This window comes from Amblyraja radiata, chromosome 14 (genome assembly GCF_010909765.2).
Source record: "Amblyraja radiata isolate CabotCenter1 chromosome 14, sAmbRad1.1.pri, whole genome shotgun sequence".
NCBI classification, from domain to species: domain Eukaryota; kingdom Metazoa; phylum Chordata; class Chondrichthyes; order Rajiformes; family Rajidae; genus Amblyraja; species Amblyraja radiata.
The window spans coordinates 57,056,141-57,067,865 of record NC_045969.1 but is presented as its reverse complement, the minus strand read 5'-3'; the positions used below and the strand labels follow the sequence as shown (position 1 = coordinate 57,067,865).

Below are 11,725 nucleotides of genomic sequence, written 5' to 3'. Positions count from 1 at the left end.
CCGGCCGACAGCACGCACCCCGCGACGCGGTGACGCAATGACGCAGGGCGGGGGGGGAGGGGACGACGCTGCGTGCGGCGCCACTGGGCATGCGGGCTCGCTGTTGTTGCTGGTGAGCATTTAAAAACCTTTTAAACAATCCCAACACTTACTGATTGTCTCAATAGCAGCAGCCGGTTAATTAACCCCGGTCGGCCTTGTGTGCTGGGTTCGGCGGCCGTCGTCCCATGAACTATGTTCCCTCAGGACCTGCTCTTCCCTGAAGCGCTGAGTGAGAGGAGTTTAGCTTTGACTTCAATATCTTTAAAGGCTTCTCTTTAGCTTTTTATTGGGCCTGGTTTAGCCATGTGAAACACTGTTGAAGTTTAGCAAGCATGGTTTATGTGTGGGGAAACTATATATGTGATTATTTATTTTAATTGTGTGATTTTTTGTGTGTGCTCCAATTCCCTTCCGGGACATGTGTAGGAAGGAGCTGTAGATACTCGTTTACACGGAAGACACAAAATGCTGGAGTATCTGATCTCAGCAGGTCAGGCAGCATCTATCCCTACAAGGCAGTCTGATGTACCATTTACTTATAACTGCATATATATTGAATCATACCTTAGGATGGGTTAAATTGGATATGTTTACTTTTTATGGGTTAGTATACATGTACCTTTATTTTCTTTGGGACACACACACACGAGTAACTCAGCGGGTGAGGCAGCATCTCTGGAGAGAAGGAATGGGTAACGTTTTGGGGCTGAAACATTGCCCATTCCTTCTCTCCAGAGATGCTGCCTCACCTGAGTTACTCCAGCGTTTTGTGTCTGCCTTCGATTTAAACCAGCATCTGTAGTTTTTTCTTACACACACATCTCTCATTTATCATTTTGTTTACAATGTACTGTGTTTACATATTCTATTGTGCTGCAGCAAGTAAGAATTTCATTGTTCTATCTGGGACATATTATGACAATAAAACACTCTTGACTCACCTGCTTCTATATATAGCCTTTGTCTAATAATCTGCCTATCAGGGAACCCCCTTGCCTGAGGTCATCTGTTGCCGGCTGTAATTTGTTCTGCCACTTTGGGCTTCTGGTTTTTTTTCGCTCTCACTACTACAATCAGTCTGAAGAAAGAACCTGACCTGAAACGTCACCTCTCCGTTTTCTCCTGAGATGCTGCCTGACCTGAGTTACTCTAGCACTTTATGTCTAGCTTTGTCATAGAGGGATACAGTGTGGAAACAGGACCTTCAGCCTGACTTGTGCACACCAGCCAGCATTTCCCAGCTACACGAGTGCCACCTGCCAGCATTTGGTCCATATCCCTCCAAACCTGTCCTATCCATGTTCCTGTCTAACTGCTTCTTAAATGTTGGGTTAGTCCCTGCCTCAACCACCTCCTCTGGCAACTTGTTTCATACATCCACCACCCTTTGTGTAGAAAAACCCTTGATCATCCCTTTGCTATAAACCAACATCTGCAGTTCTTTGTTATCACAGGAAAATTTATCTTTGATCCTGATTCTGTAATTTCAATTGTTCATTTTTTGGGAGATAATTACTTCCTGTTAACAGTGGAACAAGTTTGTAAAGTGTGGTTTTGTGTGGGGGTGGGAGTCTCACAAATATGAAATGGAAGCAATGTTCAAATATGGTGTTTTTTCAGCACTCTCTAGTATAATAATAATAATGATGGATGGGATTTATATAGCGCCTTTCTAGAATACTCAAGGCGCTTTACATCGCATTATTCATACACTCCTCAGTCACACTCGGTGGTGGTGAGCTACTTCTGTAGCCACAGCTGCCCTGGGGCAGACTGACAGAAGCGTGGCTGCTAATCTGCGCCTACGGCCCCTCCGACCACCACCAATCACTCACACACATTCACACACAGGCAAAGGTGGGTGAAGTGTCTTGCCCAAGGACACAACGACAGTATGCACTCCAAGCGAGATTCGAACCGGCTACCGGCTACCTTCCGGTCGCCAGCCGAGCACTTAGCCCATTGTGCCATCTGTCGTCCTCAATAGAATAGACCTACTCTGTCGACCTACTCTGGGTTCTGGTTAGGTAAAACCTCAACTTTGAAATTTACATCCATGTTTACTAATCCCACCATGGACAAAGATAACTTTAACCTCCTTCAGTACCAACATATTAGTGACCTTGATCTTCTGCAAAATATAATGTTCCAATATTCATTGCGGTGATTTTCCGTGGTACTTGCTCCTTTAATGCCCCGGCTTCTCTGTTCCTCCTTCCTTCTACAAAGAACTGCAAATGAAAAACTCAACCTATTTGGGCATCTGCCCCAGTATCTCCTTGAGTAGCATAGGAAGGGACTACAGATGTGTAGGAATGAACTGCAGATGCTGCTTTGCACCGAAGATAAACAGAAAATGCTGGAGTAGCTCAGTGGGACAGGCAGCATCTCTGAAGACGAGGAATGGGTGATTTTTCTGGTCAAGCCCCTTCTTCAGAGCAAAGTAACCCTTGCTTTCCCTCTCCCTAGTTCTCCGGTCAATCTGACTGTCCTGATTAAATTTGGTCTTTGTATGCCTTGTTGTCACCTTACCCTGGTTAACAATGATCTATTCTACATTTTCCTTGTACTTTGTCCCTTTGTTCTCTCGTTTTCACATCTTACCTTTCCCTCTTCCCTGAAGAAGGGTCTCGACTAGAAACTTCACCGATTCCTTCTCTCCGGAGTTGCTGCCTGTCTCTGAGTTACTCCAACATTTTGTATCTTCGGTGTAAACCAACATCTGCACTTCCCTCCTACCCAGCATTTCTCCAGAGACGCTGCCCGTCCTGCTGAATTACTCTTGCATTTTGTGCCTGTTTTCCATGGGTAGCACGAACCATCAAATTGTTTTTGTGCACCACCTAGCAGCATTCTGCTATTAAAGCATTCATCACTCAAAATCAAAAAAAAAAATGTTTTTCATCTCCGAAAAAGAAACTAAAGGCAAACTACAAGGACATGGGAAAGTGCAAATGCTGGAATCTTGAGCAAAAAAAAGTGCTGGAGTAACTCTTTGGGTTAGGCAGCATCTGTGGAGGGAATGGACAGACGGCATTTTGGATTGGGGTCCTTCAGACTGCTGACGTTACCAGCCAGGACCCTTCTTCAGACTCCCAGAGTGTCCTAATCTGAAACGTCACTTGTCCATTCCCTCCGCGGTTGCTGGCTGACCCGCTGAGTTTCTCCAGCACTTTCTTCTTTAAATACGACCTATACCTCGTTCAGCCTTTCATGAGCTGAGGGATAAGTGGTGTTGCAGTGGTTAAGTTAACAGACGAGTAAATCCAAAGATAATTACACAAATTCATGTCCCACCACGGCTGCTGTGCAATTTAAATTATTTTTCTTTTAATCTGCTGGTTTTAGGTTGTGTATGAACTTGTTACATCTATGACCAGGCTATTAAAGAAAATGGGGGGTGAGGGGGCGCTCCTTCCAATAAGCAATCAAATCACTATCAAATTCTGCAGAAAAAAAAGCAGCAATTGGATTTGGATCAAAAGGAGAGACAACAATTGGGCTGCAAAATGAAGACAGGAGGGTATGGAATTGACGGGGGTGTAACTGGGACGCCAGGTATCACCGTTGAGCCCTCTGGAGATGTTGTGTGCTTATCAATGAAACGTCAAGGAGGGTGCCCACCTGATGACCCCGATGACGTACCTACCCTACCTTTCACCACTCCAATCCCACTGCAAATATCAAGATTGCCGATTTACTACAGGGATTGAAACATCAAGTCCTATTAGCTCTACTAACGGAATATTCATTAAAAAGCACAATTAGGTCCGCCAATGGTCTTCAGGGTAGATAATTGATCAGAAGATATGATGTGGACACGGGCCCTTTGGCCCACCGAGCCCAGGCCGACCATCGACACTGGTTCTATGCTATTCCACTTTCTCTTCCACTCTCTACACACTGGGAGCAATTTACAGAGGCCAATGACCCTAACATTTGTGTGATTGGTTGACAAACCAACATTCAAAACTACCAGCAAAATTGGTCAAGTGCCTCAACTGCCTCGTCCCTCTGGTTAATTGGCCCAACTTAAATTGTCTCGCGTGTAGTCGGTGGGGGCGCTGCAATGGCGGCAGCCCTGTCAGCAGCGCGTTAGTTTTTGCAACTTTTTTTATTTTTTTAGTATGTTTTAAAGTATGTTTTTGATGTTTCTCGGTGTGTTTTGTGTGGGGGGTGGTGTGGGGGGGGGGTGAGGGGGAAACCGCTTCGGTCGCCTCCTCCATGGAGAGGCGACTTTTTCCAGGTCACCTCCCCCGTGGCCTAACAGAGAGGATCGGCGCGGCCTTTCCCAGAGACGCGCCCGGGGCTTCAGCGGCGGGCGCAGCGTGGACTCTCGGCGTGGAGCGGGCGAGCCCTTGCTGGAGGGGAGCGCTCCATTTCGCTGGCCCAGGGCAGCCGGCAGCCTGCACGGTTCCAACTGGCGCGGCGTCTACAGCCCGGGATCCCTCATGGGGGACCCGGGGGAAGAAGAAGCTTCCATTCCGACTGCCGGCCTGCAGCCAACTTCTACCGCGGGCGCGGTGGCAACTTACCATCACCCCTGGAGGAGAGCTTCGACCGCCGGCCCTGCGGTCTGCGGTGCGGCGGGGACTTTAAATCTTCGACCGCCGGCCTGCGGCCTACACCAACTTAAAGCCGTGGTCTCCGGTGGGGAAGAGCCGACTCTGGACTTACCTGGACTTGTACCTTGTCCTTTTACCATCTGGACGCCCGCAGCAACGGCTGCGGAGAGTTGAGGTCCCGACCACGGGGGAAAATGGAGGAGGACTGGCCAAATTGTGTGCCTTCCACCACAGTGATGAATGCTGCGGTGGATGTTTATGTTAAATTTTTATTGTGTTTTTGTGTGTGTTCTTTATAATTGTACCGCTGCTGACATATTCATTTCACTTGCACTTATGTGCAATGTGACAAATAAACCGTATTGTATTGTATTGTGTAGGGAGTGGATGAGAAAGTGGGATAAAGTGGAACTAATGTGAATCAGTGTTTGATGGTCTCACCACCCTCTCAATGGAAAAGGTTGACCCTTAGGTTCCCATTAACTTTGGTCTGAAGAAGGGTCTTGACCTGAAATGCCACCCATTCATTCTATCCAGAGATGCTGTCTGTCCCGTTGAGTTACTCCAGCATTTTGTGTCCATCATCCTATTAAATCTAACCACTCTCACCTTAAAGATATGCTCTCTGGTTCTCTATTCCCCTACCCTGGAAAGTCATAAGTCAGCCTATTACAACGGCCCACAGCTTGTCATGATTTTTGTTTGTGCATGTAATTCCCATGTGCAAGTTGCTAATCTTGAATGAATGTTCTTTTTGTAAACCCAAAGGTGAAAGATGACTGATCCAGACGTAGTGACTGAAGTGCCTGCAGCTTTGAAACGACTTGCCAAATATGTTGTGAGAGGATTTTACGGGCTTGAGCACGCGCTAGCTTTGGATATCCTTATTAGGAACCCCTGTGTCAAAGAAGAGGACATGTTGGAGCTGCTGAAATTTGACCGGAAACAACTGCGATCGGTTTTGAACACATTGAAAAGCGACAAATTTATTAAAAGTAGAATGCGAGTTGAAACTGCTCCTGACGGTAAAACCACGAGACATAATTACTACTTCATAAACTACCGTCTCCTGGTGAATGTGGTCAAGTACAAACTAGACCACATGAGGCGAAGGATTGAGACAGATGAACGAGACTCCACAAACAGAGCCTCTTTTAAATGCCCCAACTGCTACAAGACGTTCACGGACTTGGAGGCCAACCAACTATTTGATCTCATGACAGGTACATGTTTTGTACATGTTCAATGTTCCATTTTTGGTTCATCAATGCTTTTTATTAACTACACTAGTGGCTACACTAGTGAATACTACACTAGTAGCCACACTAGTGGCTACACTAGTGAATACCTGACACTCCTGTGCTCCCCCAGCATTTTTAAATTTAAGTTTTAATTTACAATCTCTGGAGAAAGCTGATTGCAACTAAGTTGAGGTACTACAACTAGAATGTCTTGGGCAAGGGTAAAATTAAGGATGTCAAGAGTTTCCTCATTGGAAAAGTTTACAAAAGGGATGAGAAATTTCTTTAGCCGGAGAGTGGTAAATCTGTGGAATTCATTGCCACAGACGGCAGTGGAGGCTAAGTCATTGGGTGTTTTTAAAGCAGAAATTGATAGGTTTTTGATCAGTAAGGGGTCAAAGATTACGGGGTGAGAATGGGGTTGAGAGAAAGATTGTTCAAATGATGGAGCAGAATCTCTGAATGGCTTAACTCTGTTCTTGTGTCTTATGATCTTACTTTCTAAGTTCATTTGTGAATAGTTCTCGTTTAAAAATACTGTATGAAAACGGGTCCTTCAGTCCAATGAGTCCATGCCCACCGTCGATCACCATTAAACACTAGTTCTATGCTATCCCACTTTCACTTTTATTTATTTATTTATTAGAAGCAAATGTACAAAAATAGAACCAACGGCATATAAGATTAAACAGTAATTTATTTTTTTAGCTTTGAATTAGAAGAAAAGAAAGGAGAAAAAGCAAGAAAGAGAAAAAGTGAGATGTGCAAAGATAGAACCCCTAGACTACCAAAGTAGTATAGCCTAAGAGTGAATAAAAGAAAGAAAGAAGAGAGGAATAGAAAAAAATAAAAGGACAAAAAGAAAAGGAGAGAAAAAAGTGGTGATATACCTGCCTCTCATCCCTCCCCACCCACCTCACCCAACCCGTAATTAGATTTAAATCCAAAGTTGTGTTGCGCCATACTATCCTTGTAATAAATCGATGAATGGTGTCCATGTCTTGGAAAAATGATCTGGTTTTTCTGCCAAGACAAGTCTAATATTTTCAAGATGTAGCGTCTCGGACATGTTTATAATCCACATCTTAAGAGTCGGGACGGATGTATGTTTGTATTTTTGCCGTTATCAGGCCATAATTAAGGAAGCGTCTTTGAAATAGTGATAGCTCAGAACAGCTATCCCACTTTCTCATCCATTCCCTACACACTAAGGGCAAATTAAGCTACAAACACACTTCTCTCTGATGTGAGAGGAGACCCAAGCACCCAGAGGAAGCCCTTGTGGTCACAGGGAGAATGTGGAAAGTCCACCGAGGTCTGGATCGAACCTGGGTCTATGGCGCTGTGAATAGAGTTTCGAAAACGTTTAAATTTAAATAGCACCTCGTTAAAAAATAGTGCATGAGGAATGGCCACTTGTGGATGGGGTCTAATGGATACTGCTCCAAATACAGCCAGATCTTTGGGAGAAAAGAATTGGGCAAAGTCATGGGAAATGTTATAAGGGTAGGAAACATAGACATTGACTTTGTTATTCAATCAAATTATTTAAAGTAAGTTAGAACTACATTTTAGATCAATATTTCTATATTTTTCTTGAAGTGTCAATCTTGAATATGTTTTTGAATACGTTCATTTCGAGAGTAGGCAATTGAGTGCCCTGTCATTCGGGTAAATCATGGAGTCTACACTTCAGAGCAATTGACTTCTTTCTTCATGCTCCTTAATATATTTAATACAAATCTTTTTACCTCTGCCTTGAATGTAAGTGCATAGGAAATAACACGTCATAAAGTCTTTGATCTTGCTTCACTGACTTTACCTTAAACCTCACTTTTTTTCCTCGATAAACCACTTTATAATCTTCTTTATAATTGCATCAGTGTGCTGGGACCAGGAAAGATCTTCGGAAATATGCACGACCCAGGAATTTGACGTTTTTTACCCTTTCCACCATCATCCCGTTGATATAAACGGGATTGTGGGTCCCTATCCTACCCCTTCCAAAGTCCACAATCAGTTCTTGGTTTTGCTGGTGTTGAGAGCCAGGTTATTGTGCTGGCACCATTTGGTCAATCGGACGATCTCACTTCTTTACTCTGACTCGTCACCATCAGTGATTCGTCCCATAACAGTGGTGTAGTTGGCGAACTTGATGATAGAGTTCGCACTATGTACGGCAACGCAGTCATGAGTATAGAGTGAGTAAAGCAGGGGGCTGAGCACGCAGCCTTGAGGTGCTCCTGTGCTGATTGTTATCAAGGATGACACGTTTCCACCAATACGGACAGACTGTGGTCTGTGGATGAGGAAGTCGAGGATCCAATTGCAGAGGGATGCGCAGAGACCCAGTTCTGAGAGCTTGGTAACCAGCTTGGAGGGGATTATGGTATTAAATGCCGAGCTGTAGTCAATGAATAACAGCCTGACATATGAGTTTTAGTTGTCCAAGAGGTCCAGAGCCGAGTGGAGAGCCAGTGAGATCGCATCCACCGTTGATCTGTTGTGGCAGTGGCGAACTGCATTGGGTCGAGGTTCTTGTCGACGGAGGTGATATGCACCATAATCAACCTCTCAAAGCACTTCATCACCACAGACGTTAGTGCCACTGGTTGATAGTCATTGAGGCATGTCACCTTGTTCTTCTTGGGCACCAGTATTATTGATGCCCTTTTAAAGCAGGTGGGAACCTCAGACCTCAGGTTGAAAATGTCAGTAAAAACGCCAGCCAGTTGGTCCGCAAAGGTTTTTAGAACACGATCGGGTATACCATCAGGTCCAGTCTACAGACTCCAAACAGTCCTGGAGTTGTTCCTCTGTCTCCCCCGACCAGCTCTGTACAGTCCTCACCTCTGGGGTGCGCTCTTCAATTGCTGCCTGTAGGCAGGAAGAAGCAGTACCGCGGTATGGTCGGATTTACCGATGTGAGGGTGAGGGATAGAGCGATAGGCGTCTTTGATGGTCGGGTAGCAGTGGTCGAAGGTGATGGTCCTCTGGTGCTGCAGGAGACATGTTGGTGGATGTAAGGGAGCGATTTCTTCAGGTTGGCTTTGTTGAAGTCCCTAGCTATGGTGGTAAATGCCTCGGGGTAAGCCGTCTGGTGCTTGTTGACCACGGCGTGCAGCACCTCCAGTGACGGACATCTGCCTGGGGAAGGATGTAGACCGCAGTCAGGATGATGGAGGAGAATTCTCTCGGTAGGTAGAAGCGAAGGCACTTCACAGCCATGTGTTCCAGGTGTGGAAAGCAGGAGTTGGATGGAAGCTTAAATGCAGTGTCACTTTAAAGTTGATTGTAAAGTTGAGGTGTAGGTACTGATCTACGGGGCAATCCTTAAGTTGCATTTTACCATTGTACGTGTAGTGTTTTTGACCAAAGAAAGGTCCCGACCCAAAACATCACCTCTCTAGGGAGTTTTAAGAAGGAACTGCAGATGCTGGAAAATCGAAGGTACACAAAAAAACTGGAGAAACTCAGCGGGTGCAGCAGCATCTATGGAGCGAAGGAAATAGGCAAAGTTTCGGGCCGAAACCCTTCTTCAGACCGATCGGGGGTGGGGGGGCGGGGAGAAGAAAGGAAAAAGGAGGAGGAGCCCGAAGGCTGGGGGATGGGAGGAGACAGCAGGAGGGCTGAGGAAGGGGAGGAGATAGCAAGGACTAACAAAATTGGGAGAATTCGATGTTTATGCCCCCAGGATGCAGGCTCCCCAAGGAGGTGCTGTTCCTCCAATTTCCGGTGTTGCTCGCTCTGGCCATGGAGTGGACCCAGGACAGAGAGGTCGGATTCGGAGTGGGAGGGGGAGTTGAAGTGCTGAGCCACCGGGAGGTCAGGTAGGTTCTTGCGGACCGAGCGGAGGTGTTCGGCAAAACGATCGCCCAACCTCCGCTTGGTCTCACCGATATAGATCTGCTGACATCTAGAGCAGCGGATGCAATAGATGAGGTTGGAGGAGATGCAGGTAAACCTCTTGTTGCACCTGGAACCAAAGATCTTAGAGCAGAGCAAGATGGGTTACTCTCACGCAAACGTGTAGTACGCTCATGGGCGGATTCATGGGTGATTAGGATTCAATTTATTGTCAGTCATTTGGACCCCTTGAGGTCCAAACGAAATGTCGTTTCTGCAGCCATACATTACAAAACAAAAAGACCCGAGACACAACACAGGTTACACAAACATCCATCACATCGTTGTGATGGAAGGCAAAAAAAAAACTTATCTCTCCATTTTATAGGGCCCATTTTAGCGACCAGTCCCCGCCATCTTGTTCCGCCATCTTGTTTCCAGCCAAAGATCGGACCTTTGTTTCCGCAGCGGGGAGAGGGAGTGTGGGGCCCGGGGCAGCGGGGAGAGGGAGTGTGGGGCCCGGGGCAACGGGGAGAGGGAGTGTGGGGCCCGGGGCAACGGGGAGAGGGAGTGTGGGGCCCGGGGCAACGGGGAGAGGGGGTGTGGGGCCCGGGGCACCAGGGAGAGGGAGTGTGGGGCCCGGGGCAGCGGGGCACCAGGGAGAGGGAGTGTGGGGCCCGGGGCAGCGGGGAGAGGGAGTGTGGGGCCCGGGGCACCAGGGAGAGGGAGTGTGGGGCCCGGGGCAACGGGGAGAGGGAGTGTGGGGCCCGGGGCAACGGGGAGAGGGGGTGTGGGGCCCGGGGCACCAGGGAGAGGGAGTGTGGGGCCCGGGGCAGCGGGGAGAGGGAGTGTGGGGCCCGGGGCAGCGGGGAGAGAGGGTGTGGGGCAGCGGGGAGAGGGGGTGTGGGGCCCGGGGCAACGGGGAGAGGGAGTGTGGGGCCCGGGGCAGCGGGGAGAGGGGCATAGGAGGGGGGGAGACATTGTAGTGTGGGGGCAGGCGAGGGAGTGCCGGGGGGGTGGGGGGGAGAGTTGAGGGGTGGGATAAGGCCTAATGTGTGTGAAGTTGCGGGGAGGTTTACAATGTTTCTTATTTAATGTCCCTTGTCTAGTCTGAAATAAAGATCTATCACATTCATGTATGTGTGTTTATAAACATTTTATTCTTTAACCAGAATTAACAGAATTATGAACTAACAGAATTATGAATCTAACCCTATATCACACACAAAAACTTCCCCCGCAATGTCAATTACCCTGCGAGTCGGGTCGGGTCGGGTAGGTTCCGGTTACTACAAAATCAACTCAAACACTGCTTGTGAGTCATTTAAAAATAAATGATTTAAAAAACATTAAAAAAGACAATTACCAGAATCAAATTTTATTCTTGACAAGAAGTATGAACTGACAGAATTATGAATCTAACCCTATGTCACACACATAAACTGCTGCCCCGCAACATTGATTACACTGCGAGTCGGGTCGGGTCAGGTAGGCTCCGGTTACTAAAATGGGCGGGGGAAAATGCCCAGGATCCCCTCCGTAGCGTACTACACGTCAGCCCATTGTATTTCGCAGGAGTAGCCCATCTTGCTCTGCTCTAAGATCTTTGCCTGGAACGACTGCTTTGGTCCTTGAATGGAGTCGAGGGGGGAGGTAAAGGGACAAGTGTTGCATTTCTTGCGGTTGCAAGGGAAAGTGCCCGGGGAGGGGGTGGTACGGGAAGGAAGGGAAGAATTGACAAGGGAGTTATGGAGGGAGTGGTCTTTGCGGAAGGCAGATATGGGGGGAGATGGGAAGATGTGGCGAGTGGTGGGGTCACGTTGGAGGTGGCGAAACTGACGGAGGATTACTTGTATGTGACGGCTGGTGGGGTGAAAGGTGAGGACTAGGGGGACTCTGCCCTTGTTGCGAGTGGGTGAATGGGGAGAGAGAGCAGTGTTGCGGGGTATGGAAGAGACCCTGGTGCGAGCCTCATCTATGGTGGAGGAGGGGAACCCCCATTCCCTGAAGAATGAGGACATTTCAGATGCC

General features: G+C 47.4%; 1 protein-coding gene across 1 annotated transcript in view; it reads left to right on the top strand.

The window, feature by feature from the left end:
* The first annotated feature begins 40 nt into the window (after positions 1 to 40).
* The window catches only part of gtf2e1 (general transcription factor IIE subunit 1), a 56,916-nt gene continuing 45,231 nt past the window's right edge, over positions 41 to 11,725 (top strand). The window contains exons 1-2 of the mRNA XM_033033429.1: positions 41 to 112; positions 5,376 to 5,830. Of these exons, the coding sequence (XP_032889320.1) occupies positions 5,383 to 5,830 (448 nt within the window). The 5' untranslated portion in view covers positions 41 to 112; positions 5,376 to 5,382. The remainder of the gene's footprint in view (positions 113 to 5,375; positions 5,831 to 11,725) is intronic.